The following is a 27,579-nucleotide window of genomic DNA, read 5'->3' as shown; positions in this document are numbered from 1 at the left end:
GAGGGTACCATCCGGCAGAGCATGCAAGAGCTGAGCGCCCTGCTGTCCGCCGTCAAGGGCACCGGCCAGGTGTCCATGAACCAGGTCTCTCAGAGGAACGAGGTCATGGCGGAGGCCGATCACGTGCTGCACCCCCTCATGGACATCCTAGACGGCAAGCTGTCCATGTTTTATCAAGTCTGCGAACGCACAGTACTTAAACGCTTACTCAAGGTAACTAGATTCCATTGTAGGCACAATTTACACTGAAAATTTAACATACCTACATACGTGTTTATAAAGTTACCTGTTTAAACATTTTGTTAATTTCTGTGTTAATATGAGATTATTCGAAGAACATAATTCATTATATTATTTACTTTCATTTCAATCAACGTATTCCTTAATCCTTAACCGCTGAAGTACGGTCTTGTACACCCAAGAAGAATTGGACTTTTGCATTCAGATGTCTTTTAATGTTTACGTATCTGTTTTTATATGTATATGCTTGTCCCTGATACTCTGCGGTACGGTTTCAGTTGTATTCATATAAGTAAATAATACAAAATTTATACCCATATTCCTTACATGTTCGCCTTAATTTTTGAAGAAAACTTTCTCAATAAGGTCCCATTAAAGAATTAACCGAAGTATTAGTGAAAGATTGCTAATTTCTAATAGTTTTCTAGTATTTTTTATGAAACTGAAAGCGAAATTGATTTACTGATTTATCAGGCACTGTTCCTAGAGTTTGACTAAGTTATGTGGAAAACAATTCAGATGCGGTATATTCCGTTTTTGTTTTAAATTGAACTTTGCGAGATCAAATTCACGTCATCTTCACATCTTGTTTCAATGGAAATTAATGCAACCTGCAGTGTTAAAATTTATATTTCTCACACAGTAAAATTACGTAATGATTCTTACTAATTAAATCATTGGTTAAAATAATGAAACATATTTACCGTTATATTTTATTATACTCTATGTATCAAACCTTTATGTGAATCCAGTTTTAGAAAAATGATTGATGTTGCAATAAATATGAAAGCCACGTAACAGATTTTTGTGATGAAGGATAACTATCATCATATTTATATGTTGAAAAAATCTATGTAGCTCTGTGAATCTAGTTTTCATAAAATAATTAAGGTTATAAAAGACGCTCATAGATAAATACAGAGATCTATCTTTCCAAAAATTTACCGAAACAGTTCTCGGATGTATAGACTTTATGCATATATAATACGGGAAATATTTCTTTCATTTATCTTACTTTTTAGGAAATTAACTTCAGTTTGAACAAATTAAGAAAAACTGTATATTTGTTGTCATAAATATGTTACATTTGCTAAGCTTTGTTACAGCAATTGATTTAAAGATTATATTTCTCTTAATTATATTAAAGATTATCGCCTCAGCTATTAAAAGAATTTGATGCTTTTACTCTCTATAACTAATCAACCTGTATTGTTTCAGGAACTTTGGAAGATTGTGATAACTACCATGGAGAAAATAGTAGTTTTGCCTCCCATATCTGAAAAGAATGTAAGTTGATTATAAATGGTTAATTTTCAACCGAACTTAGTGTATCTTTGAACTCTTTTTTGTTCCATTATTATTTCGAAAACTAACGAAGCGTAAGGTTTTCTAACTTGGAACCAACGCCCCACCCAGGAGCATTTTGCTGTTTTCAAAGGGTAATATGAGAATAAGTTATTATTTCGACTTTCGGGATTTCCATTTTACATGTTCCAATACTTTTCCTTTCCTTTCTGTTTTTTACACTTTTGTTGAAAACTTTTTTAAACCAAGTTTATGGTCCTTTGGTATTTTAAACCCGAACTTTTTTTCATGTTTTGAATAATTCGAATTACGTATCACTGTAGGAGAACCTTCGCAGTTTCGCGGGTAGGACATGGCTAAAACTAGGTTGGGATCCTCTGAACTGTAGAGTATTACTTTACATACCAATACCTGACAGAATAGTAGAGCGATGGTTGTAAAAGCAAATATCTAGAAATACTTACTTAGTAAAACAAGTTCATGGTCTGGTAGTTATAAATTTTTCAAAGTACTTCATGTTTTAAACATAAGAACGAGTTTTACATTCACAGCCTTTCTTCTTTTGTCATCATTTACCATAATTCACGCGAAAAAAATGTATTAAAACATTTTCAAGTTTATGACATGTGTGATTTAAGAACGATGAGCTTTTAATTGTATATAAATTTATTACTTTTTCATACATAAATTGATTTTTTTTTAAACTTTACCATGGGCGTTAAAAATTTTACTAATATGTTTTTCTCTTCCTTCACAGGTGATACTACCCAATCTCCCTAATGCCAAAATAGAGGATATGGGTCGCCTACTACGGAACCACGTTACTGCAACTACGAAGTTACCTTCAGCCTTAGGCGTTATGGTACGATTCGGTTATGACGGCAAACTCTCATTCATTGTAACATTATAAATATGCATGAAATTATCATATCGTTTGGGGCTAGGGTAAGGCAGTCTGAAAGTCTTGTCAACTCTTAACAAACGGTATCAGGAACAACAACATTGCAATAGAGTAACGACAAACACATATTTTAGAGTTAGTTTTAGTCACTTTCATTCACGCTGTCTCGTATCGAGAACGTTTGCATTGACTACATCATTTTTACCGATCACCAGGGGGTCATTGTTTTAAGCTATCCTAATCCGGAGCGAATCCTGAAATCAGGAAAAATTACTGCTTCAACAGAGCTGTAGGAGTATTTGGAATAGTTTACCAGAAACAGCTGTTATTTGCAACTCAGTGAAGAGTGGGCTCTTGATCTTTACTGGGAATCGGTAAATAGACTAGAACCTGCTAATGTTTACCCAGAGCTTGTTGCTGGTCGTCACTTTTGTATTTGTTTTATTGTACATTCTTCCTAATACTAATAACTTTCAGATTTTAACAGCTTAAATGGGCAAATAAATAGATAAAAAAATCTAATGAAGCAACCAGAAATGGAGAAGTCCGCCTCAGTCAAGAAGGGTCCTAAACAGCGGTTCAGGCTCTGGGTTGACGTTCACTATATAGTCGGTCACTGACAATATATAGGGTGTTTCAGAAAGGACTCCATAACTCTAAACTGACATAAGAATAAGACAATGAGAGACAGAAAGACGAAAAAGTATGCTTGACAGACAGGTATTGAATTTGTTACACACGGACCTTTAGAAAGAGTTTCAAGATTGAACTTTTCAGAGGGCGCTGCATCCACACAGAACTTTCATTTAAATTTTGTGCTTTGTGAACCAGAGGCACAACAAGAAATTCCTTAAGGTGAGGTGCCCAGGCTAAAACCTAGCCAATTCTGATACTTGTAAATGTAAAAAGAAAGTTTTAATTTCATATAATTTTCATTTGGGTAGTGATACATACATGTACATCAAATTGATCAGATGATAAAAAAAGCATGTGTTAAGTGTAAGAGAATAACATTGAATTTTTCGAAGGAATTTAAATTTGTACGTCAAGGGAGGGCTTCAACCCCTTCTCTACGATAATGTTGTGAACAAAGGTCAAAGTAAAAAACATGTGTTTCAATACGGTCACTTTTCACAACACTAAGAAGACGCAACCGAAGGACATGAAGTTCGAAGTTGCTAGTCTGTACTGAAATGGATGCATATCAGGGTTGGGTTTTGGACTGTCCAAAACTGGTTTAGGACAGGACAGGTGGTTTTTACCATCCAAAACTGTCCAAAAGTGTCTGAAACTGTCTTAAACTGTCCAAAACTATGCTAAAGCTAAAGGGGTATAATCTAATCAATTAGTATTTACTGCAATATTCATGATTCAAAATTGTATTTATTAATGAGCTTTAATTAATGAGTATTTGATAATATTTTTCTCCAAAATGTTCATTTAAAAATATTTTACTTAAAACAATTGCCAATAACTATTACATAAAAACTTCCTTATGTAACAGTTGGTAGAGTTATGAAAGGAAATTCACAACACTACCAAGACAATTTCAAATCCATTTATAACTCAAAGGAATGTTATTAAATGTGCAATATTTAGATGGTTTAAAAAAAAAAGCTTAATATTTGTAATGTTTTTTAAAAATAAGTTTTACATGATGTTTTGACAAAAATTACTTTTTAAATCATAGATTTAAGAACAGTAAATTGATGACTAAACACTCCTGCATACAAATGAAGAATTTAATTTCTATGTTTCTAGATTAAAATCAGCTGCATAAATAAGTTACATATATATTTATACTTGAATGTTCACATTGAATAAATATATTAAATTGAATAGTGAAAAAAATAATTCAGTTACAATTTATTCTGTTTTCGATATTTTCTTACAAAATATAGTTTTGAACAACTTTCGGACACAAGGGTTTTGAATAGGATATTAAAAACCTTTCCAACCCTGCTTTCATTTTCACAAATGCATAAACATAGGGAAATTTGGTTACTAGTAAAACCTGTAAAGTTGACCACCTTTATAAGTTGACCACCTGTCTATGTTGACCGCTTTTGTCAGGAACGGAATTAGTCCTATGTTATATAATGAAGGAAAACTTGACCACCTCTCTATCTTGACCACCTGTCTATCTTGACCACTAATGAACACCAAATTTGGTTTGAAGTATTGTAAAAAACCCTTTGTAAGTTGACCACTTGGTTTATTTTTAAAATTTTACCTAGCAAATTATTTTATTTTATTTTTTTATAGTTTTCCAAGAATATTTTTGATACCAGACCAGCATTTTACTAATTAAATGAAACAGCAGCATAACTAAACCTCCTTTTGAGCTTAACCACATGAGAAAACTACTAAGAACCCTATAGAAAAGTACAAAGTATTTTTTTCCAGTTGCAATATTTTGTGGCAACAATGGAATTGTGCTAAAGAGTAAAGTTACTTGCATTGCAGTATTTCTGGTGCAAGGGATTAAGAGATACGACATTTTCATTTTCAACTGCTTTTTTGAACTATGACTTTCCAACTTGTTGCTCTTTGTGTTATAGTTTTACATAAAATGGCTTCAAAAAGAAAGTTAGTTGAACTTGAGATTGATAAAAGGTATGAAATATTAAAATTAATTGAAAAGGGAGAAAGCCAGAGAAAAATAGCTGACACATGTGAAATTTCTAAAACTTAGTGTCGAACAAGTGCGCCAACTTCAATAAGGAGTTATTTTGTTGAAAAGTAGATCATCATGGGGTAATAAATGTATAAAAAATTTGTAATTTTTGAGAAGCTATGCATTTTTAGGAACTATTAATATCAAATGAGTAACTTTTCATAATTTGTTTTTTGATCAATTTACTCAAATTTTAAATTTGAATGACACATTATGCGTCATTCCGAGAAAATAATCTTTAAAAATATTTGAATAACATTTTAAATTATTGTTTCAAAGTAATGCCAAACAATGAAAGTGAGTTGAGCAGAAAGAGTAAGTGTCAATCAATCAAAAAATGAATACATGGTGCAAGAAATGACAAAAAAAAAAAATCATTACCCCCTTTATAAGTTGACCACCTGTCTAAGTTGACCACCAAAGTACTGCACCGCAAGTGGTCAACTTACACAGGTTTCACTGTATTATCCAAAAAAAGCATACTAATTGAAAATTTAATCAAGAATTCAACTTCTATGTAACTAGATTAAAATCAGCTGCATAAATAAGTTGAATGTTCTCCATTGAATAAATGTTTAATATAAAATATTACTTTGATACATTTTATTTTGTTTTTGATGTATTCTCACAGAAAACAATTTTTCTAAAAATATAGTTTTGGACACTTTCGGACACAAGGGTTTTGGACAGGACGGTAAAAACCAGGGTTTTTACCGCAGTATCCAAACCCTTGTCAACCCTGATGCATATGCCTTACAAACATCACAACGAGAGACTTCGAACTTTGCCCTTCATTTACGTCCTTTCGATCTCCTTTTTGATCTCCGTTCACTAACTTTCATGCACTGTTTAAAAGATTTTGATTTGACCTCCATTCACGAAGCACAATTTTATGCACTATTCAGAAAAATATTTATGATTTGAAGCGGTCTCTGATGTCCAATTTCATTATTATTTTTGAAAACCGGTGTATCAAAAATGTCAGATTGTTTGTCCACCATACATTTACTTCACCTTTCTACCTCTCACTGTTACGTAGTTATCTCGAATCAAAGCTGGAGAGTCCTTTCTGAATTACCCTGTACTAACTCGTGCATCAATGACTTAACTATGTGCTGTGATGTGAAGTATTCAGAAATCTTCGAGTGTGCCTTTGTTTCAGGAGGTAGAGAGAAACTTGACGCCAAAACAGTGCGCCGTGCTGGACGTGGCGCTAGACACCATCAAGCAGTACTTCCACGCGAACGGTAACGGTCTGAAGAAGGCTTTCCTCGACAAAAGCGCAGAGCTGCAGTCTTTACGGTACGCGCTCTCTCTTTACACGCAAACCACCGACACACTCATCAAGACCTTCGTCACCACACAAACCAAACAAGGTGAGTCGATATCAGTTTCTTTTTCTCAACACAGCATTGGGGATTTCAATTAAACTACAGTTATTCGGGGGGATTCGCAATTTCTCCTTTGTTATAGTGTGGCTCTGATCAGTTGAGCTATGGCCTGGACTGTGTTTACATCTTTTTAGGGAGTTCAGGGAAAAAGGAAATTGTTATTGGCATGGATATGACTTTTAATACTCTTGCATAACAACTATAAAAGCAACGCAACTCAACTCAGAACCAGTTATCCTTCCTTTTTTACCCCCAAAACAGGTAAACACTGTCAAGGCCATGACTCACCTTATCAGAGACATACTATAACTACTCCATTCATATTGATATAGTGCTATTAAATTTATTAGCATAAAACTGAAGAAACATTTCTAAACTATTTTATAGATAGCCAGAATTAAGGAATAATAATTTTTAAAACCATTTAATTTGAACTGTTAACTGGATCAATGTTTTCCTGAGACTTAAGGTAACTTTGAGCCTTGGAAGAAGTGTGAAAAGTAACTTATTTTAATAAAAGTTGTGCAACTTTGAACTAGTAAAATAAAATTTGTAAATGTTTAAAATTTTACCTTTTTTTTTTTTTTGTTCAAAGTTTCACGAGATTTCTATGGTATGGACATATATTGCTTAGGAAATTACAATGAAGAACGAGATTTCAAATCAGTATTCAAGAAGAGCTTCCAAATAGTAACTTTAGAATCACTGATATCACACGATGAGCAACATTGCTGCCAATTTATTTTGTAAACTGAAAAAAAAGAAAACTGATGTTATAACCTCCAGCATTAAGTCTCATACAGTTTCCGTTAAAGTGGAATATTAAAAATATAAAGCAATACAAATTTAATCCACACGGCACTAAGTTACTTTAAACAACTATAATTCAGCTTATAAAGTCGTCAATATTATAATTTTAGCTAGTTCTTTAAATTTTATTCTACTCTCATAATCCCCCTCCTCATTCATATATTTTTATTTATTAATTACGCATTCCTAACATACTCTAAACTATTTTTTTTAGTTATGAATACATTTGCAGATTTAATCAAATTCTGTTCAGAAAGTTTCTTATTTGTTTGATTAGGGTTGCTATTCTCCCGATAACGAAAAATGTATTTTAGGTAAGTTGAGCGGTGAATTGAGACTTGAATCAGAAAAAGTCAGCTATATCCTTCTGAAGCTGATCCTAATGTGTCTCATGTTAAGAGGAGGTCTTTATGTGTTAAACCTATGCAAATTTCCATACAGATCCTCTATATTATGTATTATGCGAACAAAGTATAGAAAAAAAAGTTTCTTGTGAAGAAACCGATTAGTCTTCTTTGCTCAACTGCAACTAATACTCGCTCATGAATTTCTTCTCAAAAGACAATCATAAGTAGGAAACGTTGCACGGCTTTGAATCAAAACTTTGAAATGGTTTCTTTTTAGTTAAAGAATTTTTTTCTTAAACTAAAAAGCATTGTAATAGAATGGTTTTCTCTTCGTACCAAATCATTTAATCTCTATGTGTGGAAAGTTTGCCAGCCATTTATAGATTCCGGGTGTTCTGTGTTGTAAAAAATACCACTCCAAAGCTAATCGCATCTGATTCTAATAATTTGAATCTCAGCAATATGAACTTTTTTGAAAACCTTTTTATACATTACAGAAGTTTTGAGCAGTAAACCCTACTCATTCATCACTTTCGCTCACAAATGGCCGAGTTTATATAATCTGTTATCATAGTTCTGCTGTTCTTTAATTCACTTCTACAGCTTTATTACTAAACTAGTGGTACCCGCACGGCTTTGCCCGTAATAGAAAAATTAAAAGGTCTTTTGGTTCGCCTGTATATTTACAAATGTGTGGTGAATTTTCTCGCCAATTGGCTTGTACCCATGTTACGGTTCTACGTTACGATAATTTCGTATCCCGTCAATTGGCTTGTGCCCATGTTAGGGTTCCACGTTATGATAATTTCGTAATTTACTCGTCCATCTTATGATATTTTTGTTCTTAAAATTGGAATAGAAAAAGAACCACATCGATTTTTCGAAAAATTGCTTCCAGGTGCACACCCCCATGCTACAAACTTTTGTGCCAAATTTCATGAAAATCGGCCCAACGGTCTAGGCGCTATGCGCGTCACAGACATCCAGACATCCTCCGGACAGACTTTCAGCTTTATTATTAGTAAAGATAAAGCTTACATAACGTAATGCTGGGTTTCATTTCTTCAATGTGGTTGGATATATCCGCCGCTAAGAGAAATGGCCATTTCTCTCACTGCGTTTGGAATGTAATGCAATGGTAACTCAAAAATCTTTCATCCACCAACCATCACAACGTTATTTAATAATTACCTAGGATTTTTAGAATTTTCTGTCAATTCTAACTACTGCCCTGTAATTGTATTGTCTTCAGAAGTTTAAGGGGGTCCAAGACTCAAAAATAGTCAAAATTTGCTTTCTTTTTTTATCATTCAGAAAACTTTTCCGTTTTTTTTCTGCTTAAAAAGACGTCTGAATCTTGTTTCTATCTTAATTAGAACGAATGATGTAATTATTTTTGTTGCATGCATTTATAACTAATATTATATTTAACTTTAAAATTTTAAACGCGTTCTTCTCCATGATACAATTTTCCCTTTTTTTTTTTTTTTTTTTTTTTTTTTGCATTCAAACTCTTACAAGTCAAGAACTGATAAAGATAAAGTAATGAAATTTGGAGCATATCTTTTTCAAACAGTTAACTTTAATTTTTTTCTGAAAATTTGAAAAAGAAAAGTTTAAATAAAAACCATTTTTTCGAACTTTTCGAAATTTTTCTTCAAATATTTCCTATTTTTTATTGAATTAATATTTTTTAAATTGCCGAATAAGAATTAAAGTTTATATATTTGTGCATATTTTTTTGAAAAACGAATTTGAAAATTCACCAAGAATATTAGCGATTTAAAGAAACCCCTTTTTTTAAAGAATAAATTAAATTCAAATAAAAAAATTTTTGTTAGTATTTATGTTATTATTTTGCTTACTAAATAGATGGTGAATCAGTGCAAAAAATTTGAAAACTCTAAACATTTTTTTTTTTTTTCAAAATGTGTCGCGGACCCCTTTTAAAAAAGTTGCATATCGTTCTCGTATCCCCTCTTCTCATCATATTATTTGCGTTTTGATATAATTTTCATAATCGTGCTCTTATTTCAGATGCCCCTACGGCAGAGGAAGGTAGTGTTGGTGAAGTGTCGATACAAGTTGATTTATTCACTCATCCAGGCACAGGAGAGCACAAAATTACCGTCAAAGGTATGATCTTGGATTTTGATGTAAACTTCTTCCATATATTATCAAGGCATCCACTGTCCCAATTCCAAATAAAGTTGAAAAAAAAAATATTAAGTTTTTTGGATGTTCACATTCAATTTTTCTAGTATAATATCGACTCGTATATTACTGCCACTCCGAAACAGTGATCCGTGACACCCCCTCTACTTTAAAACTGTGTTCATCGTTAACCAAAAACAACAAGTCCAACCAGGGGTTCCCACAATGGAAGGTGTCATGGCACTGACTGCGCCATTGAAAGTTTTAAGGTGTTAAATTTAAGAGTGGTTTGAACCTTAGTTTGAAAGTTTAGTTCTAGGGGGTTCCTCAGTAAAAATTGAGAGGGGTGCGCCATCGTCCGTGGGTTATATGGACACTTTTCAGTATAAAAATATAAAATTTCGGTCAGTTAGAAACATTATATGCGTGTCCAGATTAATTTGAATTTTCAAGAGAAAATAATATGACATTCCTGTTGGAACTGTTTAAAAAGACGAAATTTTTGCCTTGAAAACGAGTTGTTAATTAATTGGTGATTTCGATATCTGTCCTGTTAGGTGAAATGGTTAATTATTTATTTTGTTGCTCTTGTATGGTGGTAGAAGCAATGGTTCAACTATTTTGTCGTTGTGACAGTATTCAATAAAAGACTGAAATTCAGTTCGAGTTAGCGTAATATTGTATTTGAATGGTTAATATGCCTGGAACGAAAACAAAGAGCAATGAGAATGTACAGCTTTTCTAAGGAAAAGCGCACATGAAAGCTGTAGTAACCTCGATTAAACTCTGCTGACAATTTTTCCGGCGCAAGCCGCATGCGTGGAAACTTGACTAGTAAATAGGGGTTATTTTGACTTGAACGAAAAAGATCTGTCAGACCCGCCGAAAAAAATTGCTTATCCTGTGAAAATGTTCGTTGCTATCAGCAGATGATCCATATAAACCCAGAATTGGTCACAGTTCAAACTTTTTAACCTCCAAAACAAAGTAACCTCTCTACCAGACTCTCGTACTTTCTGTTTTAAGTTACACTTCAGAGACTTGAAACCTTGACCATGAGTGAGAAATAGATTTTGGGTATCTTTAAGAGTATAATTCTAAGAAGCATCTTTGGAGGGATTCAGGAAAATGTAGTCTGGCATACAAGATGCAATAATGAACTATGCAAATCTTCCGAGCTCCCAGGTGTTATCCACAGTATTAAGATTAGCAGTCTAAATTGGATCATTCACGTTATCCGCTTTGATAGCAGCAGCATTCTAAAGAATATTTCAAGAAGAACCATATTTTCACTAGACGGTGTGGAGAAGGCCAAAGCTGCGCTGGGTGGATGCTGTGAAAGAGAAGTGGATTGTCCTGTGGTCGAAGAATGGGAAGAGTTTAGCTGCTACTGGAGAAGGCTGTAGAAGACTGGTGGAAAAAGCGTTGGCCCAACCTGAGCTTTCGCGCCATAGATGAAGATAATGTTTGGTCGGAAAGCATCCGAATTTAGCTGCAGGAAGCCCAAAAACTGATTTTTAGACAATATCTCATCATACACAACGAAAGCATTGTGAAGCCCCATTTCAGAACTTTGATAAGAACTCTTATCCCCTCCTCTGAACTTTCCTAACTTTGCCAATTCGAACTACCAATTGCTTCATCGATGTATCTCGGAATTTCACTACAACACTATAACTATTACGAAGGTGTTGAAAAACTGTGTACAGAATAGATCACTTAACCTTTCGTTAGTCGCGCACTTCTTTCTGTCTTGGAAAGTCGCATATAATCTATAAGGTGTTTCTCGCTTTTCAAAAACCAACATAAATTTATTTTACAAGGAGAGGTTACGGTCTCGGAAATTCAGATCGGGATGAGATTTGGCAGATTAGTAGCATCCCTTAAGGGTACTCTCAGGGTAAAGTAGTAAAGCGCACTAGCCATAAAATTCCGAGAAAACAGCCTTTAAAGATTTACGCGCAACTTATAAACTAGTAGAGATTATTCGTAAATAAGTGTCCGGCGGTCATGTGCGCAGCGCTCTGGGGTTCCATGCGGCCGATCCGGGTTCAAATCCACTGCAGGTTTTTTTTTTTTTTTTTGTTCATTTATAAAGTGACTATTACCGCGCTTGAATTGAAGGTAATTCTTAATTTTAAAAATGTGATGTATTTTTAATGTGTGATAGTACATTAAAACTCTATTTACTATTCTCACAAAGAAGTGATTACACATTTTTAGATATTATAAACTTTGACGAAGTAAATGATTTTTGCAATAATTACACAATCAGTTTCTTTGTGGATGAGTAAGAATGTTGTTTTATTGCTTATAAGCAGGTAGTCAAATTTTAAAAATCCGTACTTATCGAGCAATGGTTTTGCTCCTTGATTCTGTTATTTGTAAATTTATCGTCTGCTGTATTTTACATTGAATATTCAACTCTTTATTTTCTATCTATTATCATCTGCAATGTTCATATTTGTTTTCATCATTAAATTTATTTATCGTCTGTGCTGTATATTAGACTGGAACATTCTATACCGTGAAAAAGGATTTCAGTTTTTAAAATATTGTGAATCGAAATGGTCGCTTATTGAAGTAACCCTGAAACAAATAAAATCTGTTGTCAAAATGGATCAAAATTCATTGCACAGTGAAATGTTGAAGCAGAGATTAAAAGATGCGGTCGTTTATTACGAGAGCTTGCTTACTGAAAATCATTTGATTGCATCAGAATCATCAAGTTTAATTTCTCGTGAAGCAATGTTAATGGGCGAAGAAATTTATGAACGTACTATGGATATGCTGGTTGAAAAAATATTTGTAACTGATGACGAACTTGCTCATGAAAATGAAAACTGTGAGGGGGAACCTTTTGAGCAAGTCGAAATTCAAAGCTCATCAGTTGAATACGAACCAGAAGAGAAAAAAAGAAGAGAGGTAGAGCATCTTCCTTTGGATTACAAAATTATAGTTGTGAACATAGCAACGGCTCACCCCACATGGAATCTACAAACATTGCAAAAGAAGGGATGCAGTCGGTTAAAAAAAAGAATATTTATCGCAATGGGAGAAAGAAATTAAAAATGGAGGAAATCTATTCGATAAATACGATGTAATCAATTCTTGGACATATGATCGTTTTCTAGAAGCTCGAGAGAATTATCAACAAGTTACTACTCGGAACTTGCAACAGTGGGCTTTAGCAGCACCACGACAGTTTACAGATTTTGAATTTAAAGCATCTGACAGTTGGGTAAAAAAATTTAAAAGGAAGCGTGCCATTCGTCAACGAAAAGTCACAAAATTTGCATCAAAAAGAGAAACTGCGACGATCGAAGAAACTTTGGCTTCTGCAGACACTTTTGTAATCCAGACGTTAAAGTTGATACTGAATTTCAAAAACGATTATGTTATCAATACTGAACAAACAGGTAAGTAATTAAAAACTTATTTTACGATCTTCAGACCAAGGGCGGATCCAGCTTCTGGTTTAGGAGGAGGTCATTTTCGGAAAGGGAGGGGTAAAAGGGTAATTTTTGTGCGAAATGCGCAATATTTTTTCGAAATATGTCCCAAAAATAAAATTTTATTCTGTATTTGGTCATTTAAAAGATGGGTCATGAACCCCGCCCCCCCCCCACACGACCTTCTCTCTGGATCCGCGCCTGCTTTTGACAAAATATTTTAATTCCCATTTCCTTTCTCCAGGATGTCAGTATCAGCCGGTGTACAACAGGACTTTAGCTCAAAAGGGAAGTAAAACTTTTTTCGTCAAAAGGTACGACATGAATAGAGTAACGCATTCATACACCGCTCAATACTCTCTTACCCTGTCTGGAATAGTTCTGCCCCTTGTATTTGTTTGTTTACAAGAAGCAACTGGTATTTTTGACCCCCGAATTCAAAAAACAATTGATGAATACTCGCAAAAATATAAAAATGCCATAATAACATCTTCGAAATCAGGAAAGCTAACGACAAGATTATGCATCGAATTTTTGAACCGTTGCTTGAAGTTTTATGTGTGAAAAGAAGAATTTCTATTGATTATTGACTCTTGGGGAGGACAAACAAAACCTGAACTATACGACCAACTTTTCCAGGATGATGAAAAATCTCCAACTTGTACAGTTAAAGTGAGTCCACCAAAACGTACTCCACTTGTTCAACCTTGCGACGTCTATTAACTATATATCTATATACGTCTATTAACCATCTATAAAACGTATACAAAATTGCGCGTATCTCGTTGAAAATAATAGAGAAATAAATACCCGTGAAGACTGCATAAAAATACAATCAATTGTCCATCATCAACTCTCATCGCCAATTTTTGATAAAATGATTCGATATGCCTGGTATACTTCTAAACTTTCTGACAAAAGAGAAATTTTCCTGAATGTGAATGAAGTATGTTTTCCAACGACTCTTTCACAAAAAAGCTGCTCCTGTAAGCAATCTTCCTTTATAAATTGTGCGAGATGTCATAACAGTTTTTGTTTTCCATGCTTTTATGATAAATATCATTCTGGTGTATGTACATAAATAACAACTATATTGCTAAAAATCATCTATAAATTAAGCTCTACAGTAATTTTGTAGCCGTTGTAATTCAAATTTTAACTTGTATCGATTTAATTTATCTCCATTTTCTCTATTAAAGTGCTTTACGTGTTTAAAAATTTCGCATTATCTTCAATTCAAATTGCACAAAGCTGTAACAATTACTTTATAAATGAACAAAAAAGAAACTTGCAGTGGATTTGAACCCGGGTCGGCCGCATGGAATCCCAGAGCGCTGCCCACATGACCACCGGGCACTTGTTTACGAGCAATCTCTACTAGTTTATAAGTTGCGCGTAAATCTTTAAAGGCTGTTTTCTCGGATTTTTATGGCTAGTGCGCTTTATTACTTTACCCTGAGAGTACCCTTAAAGGATTCTACTAATCTGCCAAATCTCATCCCGATCTGAATTTCCGAGACCGTAACCTCTCCTTATTAGTTTAAATTTTTAGTTGACACCATTTTAAAAACATCTGATTTATAATTTTAGCAAAATTTATAAAGCTCTGCGGCATGACACTATGCCGACAAAAGCGTCGAATGACGTCATCGAACAGTGAAGCCTAGCAGGGATACACCTGTGAGGAGGTACGAAACAGGGAACCCCGCTCTGCTATGCCATCTGGGGCTTCCAGAGAACTGACCTTTCGGCCGGGGCCCCCTTACCCGTAAGGGAACGAGATCTAAACCACTTACGACTCTAGACACCGTGGACCCAGGTACGGACCTGACTCCGGTGGTGCCCATTGCCTACTCACTGTCCCTCTCGATAGCCATTGGGCAGATACAACCTGTGAGGAGGTGTGTGACTAACGGAAGGTTATGAATTATTCAATACTTTTTCGAGTACCTGCAGAATTAAAGAAAGATGAACAAAAAGCATACCTATCGATAGCATATATTTTTAATGAAGCATTTACTGACCCTCTCCTGATGTACGATTGTTCTCTTTAACAAATATTGAGGGATCTTAACCGGCACATCTGCTGGAATGATTTTCTAACAACTTGACGGGAAAATTCTACGCTCATTCGAATTGTTTTAAATCTATTTAATACTTGTCATTCCCATTTAATCGAAAAGTATTTCCGTGTTATATCTCTAAACATATTTTTTGTACAGATTTTGAATTGTTCTTTTATGCGTTGCAAAAATTTCTGGTGACCTTGGAACTTTCTTCTGAAAGATTTGCAAAATCGTAAACATTTCGCCAAACTATATCTGAAATTTTTTTTCATAAAATCTTAAAGTACAGTAACTATTTTATAGCATTATAATTCTTAACGATTTTCCGTTTATTTAAAGTGGTGGCGGCCAACGATCTCAAGTGGCCCAGCACCAGCATGTTCCGCCCATTTGTGGAAGTCAACCTTATAGGACCCCACCTCAGCGATAAGCGAAGGAAGCATGCCACCAAGTCTAAGAACAACAATTGGTCACCCAAGTACAACGAGACTTTCCACTTGTAAGTATCTCCAAGTCCAATTTTGAAAAGTTGCACACTTATATCCACAATGCAAGTTCTACTCTTCAGTGCCGTATGGAAAGTAATTTCTACTGAAATTTGCAATTTGGTTGTCTCTTATTTTTTCTTGTATAAAAGGTTTGTTTTCTGTGAAAAACTCGATTGCGTCCATAATTTTTCCTTTTTCTTTGACTAGTTACTTTTTGTGTTTTTGGAATCTGAGATTATATTTGCCATCATATATTTTTGGAACTCCCTTCTCTTTTTCTCCCTGTATCATGCCTTTTAACATTGTAAAATACTATATGTCATGGTTCTCCCAAGTTTTTTCCCTCTCTTGCAGCATTCTTATTGCTAGGAGTCTCAGAAAATTTCTAAGATAGTTCCTGTCTTAAAGAAAGCAAATGAGTTCAATATACAAATTCAACATCCAGTTTCCTCTTTTTTTTTTTTAATTTATCTTTTTCTGTTTTCGTACATTGTCTTTTTTACTACTGAATTTAATCTCCAGACCTGCTATCTTGGTTTCTCCTTAACACCATTTCATTTGGATGGGTTGCGGTACGCATTGATTTCTCTAAAACCTCTGATGCCTGAACGGCTTCAAAATCATTTTTTATGGAAGTAAAATTTGACGATTATATTTGATTTTCCGCTTTCAATACATTTTAAAGTATATTTGGTTGACAATTGTAGGTTTTTATAGATTTATAGTAGATTATTAATGACATTTGATTTTCCGCGTCGATCCAGGTGGACAGCACGGACTAATGGAGAGTTCGGTGCGTAAGAGAAATGAATTTCACCATTGGAAATAGGGTCCGATTTATAAATTTTAAGTTCGGACCCTGGATCTTAAAAATAGTACATTTATTTAGTAATATATTTACTATTTTATGTTAGTTTATTTAGTAATAGTAATAAAGATCGGATAAAATTTTAAGATTGGAAATTTTAAGTCGAACTTGCACATCTGTATGTGTTACTCTAAACAATACAATAAAAAAAAGAGCTATTTAGTTCCAACCTAACTCCGCTTTTGTCATTGCATATGTTACTGGCCAGGGTACACTACGGATGCCAACTGCATAAACGAAATACTTGATAACAAAAAAAGAAAAAAGAAAAAAAGGCTGCTTAGATCATAAAAACCATATTCATCACGTTTTACGTAACAACTGACGATTTTATAAATAATGATCTTCATTTTATGAACAAATTAAAACTATATTTTGTTACAACGTGGTGCATTTGAGGGTTGAAACTTGAATAGGAACAATTTGTTTATATTGTGGCATAGTACGCTTTCTGCCAACGGACGCCGCCATTTCTCACTCTCCCCACTGATTCCCACTTTGAAGCCAGCTGCATTGAATTCTTACAAACAGAGGCGTAGCTAGACCCGACTTTCGGGGGGGGTTACTTATATATATATATATATATATATATATATATATATATATAGAGAGAGAGAGAGAGAGAGAGAGAGAGAGAGAGATGTGCGTGTGTGTGTATGTGTACACATTTTTTAGTATTAAAAAAATAAGAGGGAGGTGAATCTTACATGCTTTAGAATGGGGTGCCCCAAGTCCGATACTTGTGTCAAACATTTTCTTTTTTTTATGTTTTGGAAAATTCAATTTTCTTTCCCTCCATTTAATTTAAAGTGAAATGTTCTTCGAAATTTTCAAATTTGGAGGTGAGATAACTTTAAACACTTTAATTATTGATATTGGTAGAAAATGATTTTTCTCGTTTAACAATGAGCTACAGTAAAAGGCGTTTCAGCCTTTTCAATGAAAGGGAATACAATAAAAATAATGAAACAGCTAAACAAGTAATGAAGTTTATAGAAATTGCTAATGCATAAATCTAAATAGTTAATAAAACAAGCATGCACTCAAATGCAATTAAGAAATCTGAAAGTAATAATAATAATAACAATGTTTTTCAAATCGTAGAATTAATGATTTTATTATGTCTCAACTTTTAATAATCATAAAAAATAGTAACTAATTGCTTAATTTTTTAGTACTGTCCGATTTCAGTACCTCTTAGATCTCAATGCTTAAAATGTACTCTGCGGAAATGAATTTGAGTGGATAAGGGGGAAAAAAATCAGATTTCTACCACAATTATAAACTTAAGTTAAAAAGATTTCGTTTTTTCTTTCGTGCAAAAATATCTATAACTTCATCAGTTTTCACTGTTATGTTTCTATGAATGTTAAGGAGAGCAAGGCCATTTAAACGGTTTTCTCCAGTTGAATTTCTGAGGTATGTTTTGATCCTTTTTAGTGTAGAAAAGCTTCGTTCTGCTGTTGCAACAGTGACTGGAATTGTTGCTCCAATTTTTAACAGTTGATGAATGTTTGGGAACATAAACTCATTACATGCGTTCAATGCCTCCATAAAAGTTCTAGGATGCTCAGTGGTGAATTCTGACCATCTTTGTTTCCAGAGAAGAAGTTCTTTGGTCACAATATTGGCATTACTAGACTTCAGATCGTCTGACCACATATGCAACATGTCGTCTGTGGTGACTTTTATCTCACTTTCAGGCACGTTTCTAAGTGTAGAAGGTATTAAGTTTTGAAGCTTAGAAAGAATGTTTTTATGCTTCAAAAATCTTGTTTCGAGATCACTTATAAAATGATCCACAAATGGAATAAATATGGATAATCTGAAATACTCTTCGGGTAAAACTGTTTCGTAATTACTTCTGTGCTGCTGAATTTTTGTTGTTCGTGGTACATTAATTTGGATGCCAACTTCATCAGCAAGATGTGTCGCCTCGGAAAACAAATTAGAAAATTTCAATTCGGCGTTAGATCTTAGCTCTTTTAATAAAGCGCACAAATCATCTGCCATCTTCATCGCAGATGATAAATCTACGTTGATACCTTGTAGATAGGTCGACAAGGAGTGAGTGAAAGAAAATATCTCATGGATTACTATGAGACTTACGATGAATCCTCCATTTCTCAGAACTTGCTGAAATGAAAATGCTTTCCTAGAATTTTCCTTGTCTGAACCTTCTTGAATATTTTCGAGCGCAACAAAAATCGGAACGAAAAACTCTTTGAAGGAGATAATGGCGTCTAAACGCTCCGTCCAGCGAGTGTCACATAATTTTGTCAAACGCTTTCTTTTTATTTCCGATCCTATTTCTTGAACTGCGTTTCGAAGAGCAGTTTCTCGTTTGCTTGAACATCTGAAAAACTTAATGATCTCTTTAATAGAACCGAGAGTGTTTTTTATTATTGGAATGGAACATGCGTCACTAATAGATAGATTTAGTGAGTGACTTGCACAGTGGACATACAAAGCCTGAGGATAAATTTCCGAAACTCTAGAAGCACAGCCTTGAAATTTTCCACTCATGGAAGCTGCTCCGTCATATCCTTGGCCTCTTAAAAATTTCAAATCTAAATTTAAATTTTCGCATGTTTCTATTAATTTCTCTGACAATCCTTTTCCTGTAGTATCACCAACAGGTACAAACATTAGAAAATCTTCTCTTAGAAGAATTCCTTCGTCGCTCTTTTCTGTGTACCGTGCACACATCGAAAATTGCTCGATTCCACTAATATCAGTTGTTTCGTCTGCTAAAATGCTAAAGCATTCTGCTTTATTAATTTTCGACACTATCTGTTTCAAAATTATGTCACCACAGATTTCAATGAATTCATTTTGTATCTCTGGGCTGGTATAACGGTTTCTAGAAGATTCTATGCGGTTTAAATGCTCTTCCAAGATTTTGTCTCCCGCTGCCATACGAAACCGTAACAGTGACCTAAAATTTCCGTCATTCTTCTCGGGGGGTTCTATTGATATTGGACCAGAATCACAATGCCCACGACAAGCAATTTCTTGCCTACCAATAAAAACTATCGTTTCAATAATTGATTTCAAAATTTTTCTGTTATGTTGAATCGCTGCTTGTTTTGCAGCGTCAAGCTGAATGTCAACACTTACAATTTTTTTCTCCCGAATGCTAACGAAGTTTTGCGCGGAAATACAAGCGTTCTTGTGATAAGTTAAATTTTGATGGTATCGAAACTGCTCTTTTGCATCCTTCCATCTAGTAAAAGGAGATGTTACTAGAGATTTTGGTACAGCATTATTTCCTTTGCCCACCTCTAGCGAAGCACTGAAAAAGAAACAGTGCAGGCAAAATGCACCATCAAGCATCTCGGAGTATACAAGCCATGGAAATTCGAACAACCAAGTCCGTTGGAATTTTAAGTTTCTTTTACCGCTGACTGGAAATTGGTAGCCTTCCTTGGGTATATGACGAGTTTTTAAGAACTGATACATTTCATCCTCAGAGCATTTCTTCGTCAAATAACAACCTATGTCACTCGGATTCGGTTGCCTACTACAAGATGGAACAGTGTCATGCATTCCTAAAAGATATTTCACATTAATAATAAACAAAGTAACCGAATATTTTTGTTACATGAAAACTAAATGATCTGCATTCGTATTCTTTCACAGCCTGAGAATGTAACAATTTTTCAAAAGAGAAAAAGGCTTTGATAGTTTTTTTCCTTACATTCTAGAAATATGAACCAGAAGTCTTCATTTATGACTCATTTTGAAACTTTCAAATACAACATACGAGATCACCCCCCCCCCTTCCTCCCAGGTTAATTTGAAGCAACAAAAATACACAGGTATATTTCGATCCTATACCAATTTACGCATTAAACAAAGATTAAGAAACTAGGTATTAAACAAAAACTCAGTATTAAAATACATTTATATAAAATACTAACCTACTGTCCCCTCACGGTTGCTATGGAATTGCAAACGTCTAGCCAAAACCAGTCTATCCAAATCAGGGGGAAAATCAAATATCTGATGAGCGTGTTTCGTTCATTTCAGTGTGACTGCTTAATTTAGAGGTTAACAAACGTATACAAATGCTGGCATCCCTGAAAGCTAATATATGCATCCATTTCCGCCTGTAAACTGGATGTTTGCCTTTCCATCTCATCGGTGGTCGGACTATAAAGACTATTTTTACTAACTTGGTTCGCACTAAAAGTATGAAATAAAATTGAAAAAGACTTCTTGATTATAACCCACAAAAAATGAAATGGTTTTTTATTTCGTTATGTCGCTTTCTATGTCTTTACATTTATGCTACTTCTAAAGCAGTTAATAAAATTTAAATAAAAATAAAATAGGGAAGAAATGTAGCCGGTGTAATGAAAGTTATTCGTACAGAGCTGCATACCATCCTTTCTCCTCTCAAGTTTTTATCTTTAATCTTATTAGCTCTTTTAGAATTTACAAAAATATCTATTTGAGAGAGAGCAACTGCAATTTTCGAGTGTTATAAACAGAAGTATAGTTTATTTTCTACTTTTTAATACGAAACAAGCTAACAGAAACAGTATTAGATTAATTTCGTTTTTAAACATATTATTTATGTAGGGTAAGGCGGGCTAGTTTAGCATAGGGGCAAGTTGAGCAATCGATATTTCTAGAAAACTATTCACCGTACGAGTAGGCGAAAAGAAGGGGTTATGGGAGGGGAACTCATCGCACGATCTTCAATTGTAGCTCGACAAATGAGTGAAGTATAAGTGCATTCGGTATCAAACGGATGACTTTGACAAGATTTTTGAAGAAGTTAAAAGGTGGTCATTCAAATACGGCTTTGTGCAAAACCGAGGCAAGTTTTTCTTCCCAACAAGAGGACTCTATAAAAAAAATACTTTCTGCATATGGCATCAATCTATTATAGATATTCCCCAAAAGACGTTCGTCGCCTTGCCTGCAAGTGTGCTGTTAAATTTAGCATTAAAATTCCATCCGCCTGCACTCGAAATAAGATGGCTGGAAAAGACTGGCTTACAAAGTTTTTAAAACGAAATTCAGAAATAGCCGCCCAAAAACCAGAACCATTTCAGTTAATTCGCAAAAAAAAAAAAAAAACTTTTTTAAGTTTTGCTAATGTGTCACTAAAAGACTATAAATAAAGAGTTGCTTGTCAAACAGAAATTTTATTTCATCTCTAGTTATTATTTATCTTATGGTTTGGCTAGACATTATAAGTGCTCAACTTACCCCATATCCTTGCTCAACTCACCCCATCTATGGGGTGCGTTGAGCAAGTTTGACCTATTGCATTCCGACAGCTGTAGCTCTTAAACGTGTGCTATTAGCAACAATTTACTATGGACACTTTTGAAAAAGGATACATTACTAAGCCATCGATAGAGACTTATCGTTGTGAAGCTATATCCGCTCAAGTGAAAAATTGCTCAACTAGCCCCACCCTACCCTAATGCTATGCAGTTTTTCTTTCAAAAGTAAAATAAAATTACCTTCAGAAGGGTTCGATGGGACTAATGCTGCTTCAGCAGACTGTGCTTCACTTTCATCAGACGTTAACTTTCTCTTTTTGGAGCAGTCTTTTTCGTCATCTTCATTGTTTTCTTTTGGTTTGAAAAAGCTTGTTATAAGTTTTGCTCGCTTCATCATGCAGCAACTTTCACTTACTGGCTGACAAATCGATTTGATTTCGGTGGATACTTTGGTAAGCAAAGGTCGTTTTGCTATGACCTCATGGCGCCAACAAAAACCTCTATGTCTCGACATCAGGCTGTGCTATCATTTACGGATTCAAAGCCTAATGATCTTTAAAGCAGCAAACAAAAACATTTTCTTCAACTCAGAAATAAAGGAATTGTCCTCAAAGGCTGAGGGAGCAGTGGAAACAAGAAGTTCTGTCTAGAACTAGACGAGCCTACTTTCCCGTATACCCATACTACTTTCTAGTACCTGATCAATATTCTCAAAAATAGCTAAAATCGCAAATTGTTTCAAACATATTTTCCAATATTTTAAGCTAATTTCTAGGAATAAAATATTCCTCACTCATCTAAAAAAATTAGATGCGCAAAAAAAAAAAAAAAAAAATCGAACAAATAAAATAACAGCACCTTTTAAACAAAGCAGCTTATACACTTTTTTCCATTAAAAAAAATTCTTTAACAGCTTTCAAAACGAAAAAATAATAATTAAAATTAATAAGCTCATTAAAATAAATACATCATATCAAAAAAATAATAATGATAATAAATCGTTTCTTTTTCCCTTATTGCCAAAAATAATTTTTTAAATGAATTAATGCACTTACCAAGATAAATAAAAACAATTAAAATGTCAACGTAAAGAAATACTTTTCATTGTCCAAAAAAAAATCGTCTGCGCATATCTAGGCTTTCTAGGAAGGTTAACAAAAGGACCGTCGTTTCGAGCACTTTCTTGGAAGAAGAATAAGGGGTGAAATTCACAGGTTTGACATGAAGGAAGTACATTTCAACTTCATAGAGGTCATTGAAATTTAAAGCCATTTCGCTCTGTTATCTGGATTAGTACTGTTGGTTGCTCTCTTTCTTAAAATTCTGATTCCCTAGAAAACCGAAATGATAGGAGTGAAAAGAAAGTAGTTGGCTCTTTGTTTAACGACTTTCAAGGGACCACAAAAAATCGTCCTTAAGTAGAAAGCGTCCTTAAATAGAATGCTTTTAACACTACAGTGACCATCTGGGACCGTGAAAAGCCGTCGTTAAATGGAGAAAGTCGTTAAATAGAGCATCGTTAAACAGAGAGCCAACTGAATAAAATGTTTTCACGTGATGAAAAAAGGAAAATTCTAGAATATTTGGCTGTTATTGTCTTTAGTATCGATTTCAAAAATTTTATCATCATATTCCAAATTTCTATAAAGTTTTTTAAAGCTCCAGTATCTCAAAACCTCTTTATCTCGATATTTTTTTCCCTCCTGTGAAATTCGAAATGTACAGATTCGACTGTATGTAATATTCCCACTGCGACGCTCGTAAAATTAAGCATATTTAACAATTTGCAGAATCTGTGACAAAAAAAAAAAAAAAGGCTACATATACGTGGATGTAACAAATCAATCTCATTTCTAAAGCGAAGTGCCAAAATTTGCTGAATTATCAAAACAAATGTCGCTGCTTAGCGATAGGGCTGCACGGTGTCAACGTCCCCCCCCCCACCTCTCACAGCGTGTGCGTCTTTATACTTGAGGGTCTCTCATGGAGCTGATTTTTTTTCAATGGCACTGGGGGGGGGGGGGGCGGGGAGCAAAGTGAATATTTGAACATTGTTACCCAGGAAAAAGTCGTTTTGATTTTTTTCTTTCTCTCTCTTTTTTTCCCCAAGAGGGAATGTCTTTCCTTCTTTTTTTTTTGGGACAATCGTTTCGGGGGGGGTTTTGTCCCCAAACCCCCCCCCTTAGCTACGCCCCTGCTTACAAATCCATGTAATACTTTCTATGTCCGCGCACAAGCTGACCTTTGGCCGTCTTGACTAAAGTTTCGCATTCCGTATGTCTAATTACATCCTTGGACAAGGAAAGAGAGAGCATCCCCGTATGTTTTCCGAGAAAAAGGGGAAGATGAATTCGATTCGGCTGGGCTAGGGCGCGGCTGACATTGAAACGAGAAGAACGATCCAAAATTATGGAGAAGGCAGACATACTTTCTGACTCTCACGATATCTAACTCCGTACTCGGCATTTAAGTCCGAAATCTAGTAAATAGTTGTAACGAATGAATGTTAATAATGATTGTTAAGTTTACCTCCGGTAACTACTTGCTTGATCACTTACCATGCTACACCAACGATCAATACGCCACAATATCTAATACAAAGGTATTACCTGGCACTAAATTATACAGTCCTTCAATATAGTCACAAGCATTTTATGCAACACATTTCCAACGATGGACTGGCGCATGGAAGTCGTAGCATTCCATGCGCCAGTTTTGTTGGCATTTGGAATGGAACTGTCTGCTACCGAAAGAATCTCTGGAACAGTTCTGAAGAGAATATTTTCTTTAACGTTGTCAGGAATTAATTTCCAGCCACAAGGACTTTTGTCTTTGTAGCTTTGACTCAATGCCTAAGATTCAGAACTACTCCAGAGACTCCTGCAGCAGTATAACGTTCCATACGAACTGCCGACGGAACAGGCAATGCAACAGGAATCCTACGACTTTCATATCGTAAGAAGCAGGTTTTACGATATGGTGGTTACTATACTGAGGGACTGTAAAACTTGTGACTTCCAGGTGGCAGGTATCATTTATGTATTGGATGTAAATAAATAGTTGTCATGTCACTATTAGAGTTCCAACCCTCATGTAGTTCATGATTTTCAGTGCCCCCCCCCCCCAAACTAGGGGGCCCTTGACAGAGCCTAATGGTAAAGCGGGCACTGAATGAAGCTCAATAGCTTGTGGCTATGTTGCATTTGTTTGGAGAAATGCTCATATTTTCTGTTCTTTTCCAGCATAATCGGAAATGAAGAAGAACCCTCCTCTTTCGAACTACATATCTGTGTTAAAGATTACTGCTTCGCCCGCGAGGACAGGCTGGTGGGCGTGGCCGTGATGCAGCTGCGTGATATCATTGAGCAAGGAAGCTGCGCCTGCTGGCTGCCTCTGGGCCGGAGGGTCAACATGGACGAGACGGGGTGGACCGTGCTCAGGATTCTCTCGCAGAGGACCAATGACGAAGTGGCGCGGGAATTCGTCAAACTCAAGTCGGAGGTGCGGAACGATGAGAACATCCCCGTGCAGTAGGGGGAGCCAACCTCGTGGAGGAACTAGTTCCTCAAGTTCAGGCAAGGGATTCTTCATGTATACGTTCCTCCGGCAATTTCTGCGGAGAATGCCAGCATCGGACAAAAGCCCAGGCATGTCCGAACCTCGAAAGCATTACATGGCAGATGAGAACTTTTTCCTTCGTTTTCAATTGCTTCTATGTGAAATGTAGGAGAAAGTGGAAAGAAAGGAAAATATCTCCCTTCACACCCAAGATCGATCACCCCCCACAAATGCCAGTTCGGACAGGGCACGAGTCCGAGCCTATGATTCACGGCCATGATGGCCGTGGATCAAACAAATAGACCTTTTCTCAAACATAAAAGCTGTTCTTCCGGCGTTTGCTCATTCAATGAACCAACTCCCGAACGGGGGTCTTATATAAAGTAACAACTACATTTTTTCATTCGCCCCCTCCCCACACATCATGTTCTTCAAAGTCTTCACCTCCGGTGGAAAATATTTCTTATTTTCAACTCCGTTAGTGTCTCCAGTGTCAATGCATCGATTCTTGATCTTTTTCCTTGGGAAATATGAAATGCGGAAGCTTCTGCCTTTCTCGAGGTGATTTCATGCTCAATCTCGTTTCCAGGCGGCCCCAAAACTCAATTATTCCTCAACATAATGACATGAATCAACAATTCATGTCCTGATTCGAATAACGTTGTAACTCACTTTTTCATCTGAAGTGACAAAATAATTCTCACTCGGACTTGTTGAGTATCATCTTTAACGTACTCCCAACAGGAATCCTTACAAAAAAAAAAGAGTACCCCAATGTTTGAATTCCCTGTGTAATAAATCAGTTCTCGAATAGCACCATTGAATTTTGTATATTTCAAAATATTGTGTCAGTGGTGCCATCTATGAACTGACTAACTACAAAGATCGCCTGCATACTTGATTTTTCTTCAGAGCAGGAATTAGTAGCTGGAAGGGGCAAATCTAATCATTGGCTGAGAAAAGGCTGAGGAAAAGATCTCAAGTTACGTGGTGTAATTGACAAATGGAAGACGCGTTTCGCGTGAAACTAATGAAAGAAACCTGATTTCTTCCAACACTTTACTTTAAAATGCATCACGTGACTGGGGATGCTTCAAGAATTGAAGGTTACACACTCTCTCTACCTTTTAATCCTCCTCAATGGAATTTTCTTTTAATCGGACATTATTGGAATCGCAGACCTTATCTGCAATTTTTTACTGGGGAAAACAAAATTACGTCAATATCACTAAAAAACTTGCTTACGTGTAGTCCAGAAAGTTAAAATGAAAGCTAAAACCAAAATGCGGTATTATTGAAGCGAGCTATCTAGTCACTCAATAGATAGCGCTTCTGAAATCAATTGTTATTTTTATGTAGTTTAAGTGGCTCCATCTTTTAATTATTTATATCGGTCGATTTTTTTTCTGAGAAATTACCAAAGATCCCTTTGTAAAATTTGTTAAAAATTATTTCTTACTGATATCTGTTTAACTAGGGCAGTAACTGCTTTAAAAAAAAAACAGATTCACACTCTGTTGATAAAATATAGGCGCGTTGTATGTCCCATAAAAAAAATCATTTAAACAACTGGTAATGAAAATAAACGGAAAAAATAACACGGTTACTATTTAATTACTTTAAAATTTAAGAACTGTTTCACGGCATATTCGCAGGAAGTAACTTTCTCTTCAATTTATTAATAAAAAGTAGATTCCCCCTCCCCCTTATTATTTAATAAATCATTACTTTTCTTAAACTTTTCTCCTCGCCATTTGAAACTTTTGTTATTAATATTTCAATTTTTCGAAAATAATAATGGATGCCACGTTTGCCTTGAGGGAAAACACTGTGCGGACAATTTTGCATTTATTTTTATTTATTTATTTATTTTTTTTTTTTGTAATCTGACAGAGCTTTGTTGTCTGTTTTCAAATGCATCACCAAGTTAACTCCAAATATGGTGTGCTTTCAGAAGATGCAGCCACAAAAGGTTGTACAAAATAAGCCTTATGTATGACGTAATTTTTGAGCATGATAAAAGTGGCATGGAAACGAGATTCCGCCTGAAAATCGACTCTTTCAGAATCTTTTCTCTGA

The 27,579-nt window shown here is 35.1% G+C and overlaps 1 protein-coding gene across 1 annotated transcript; it reads left to right on the top strand.

Moving 5' to 3' along the window:
• LOC129230588 (protein unc-13 homolog B-like) lies at nucleotides 1-27,330 on the top strand. Its single transcript, XM_054864992.1, has 7 exons — nucleotides 1-213; nucleotides 1,459-1,527; nucleotides 2,303-2,407; nucleotides 6,286-6,499; nucleotides 9,709-9,807; nucleotides 15,683-15,842; nucleotides 25,185-27,330. The coding sequence occupies exons 1-7, from the start codon at nucleotides 22-24 to the stop codon at nucleotides 25,474-25,476; spliced, it is 1,131 nt and encodes a 376-aa protein (XP_054720967.1). The 5' UTR covers nucleotides 1-21; the 3' UTR covers nucleotides 25,477-27,330.
• The last annotated feature ends 249 nt before the right edge of the window (nucleotides 27,331-27,579 follow it).

This window comes from Uloborus diversus, chromosome 9 (assembly GCF_026930045.1).
Source record: "Uloborus diversus isolate 005 chromosome 9, Udiv.v.3.1, whole genome shotgun sequence".
In the NCBI taxonomy this organism is placed as follows: domain Eukaryota; kingdom Metazoa; phylum Arthropoda; class Arachnida; order Araneae; family Uloboridae; genus Uloborus; species Uloborus diversus.
Note: the sequence above shows the minus strand (reverse complement) of the source record. Positions and strands in the feature narration are given on the sequence as shown.

Coding starts and splice junctions, on each gene's coding strand:
- LOC129230588 (XM_054864992.1), top strand. CDS start 22: ATGCAAGAGCTGAGCGCCCTGCTGTCCGCCGTCAAGGGCACCGGCCAG. Junction 214..1,458: donor TACTTAAACGCTTACTCAAG/GTAACTAGATTC, acceptor GTATTGTTTCAG/GAACTTTGGAAGATTGTGAT. Junction 1,528..2,302: donor CTCCCATATCTGAAAAGAAT/GTAAGTTGATTA, acceptor CTTCCTTCACAG/GTGATACTACCCAATCTCCC.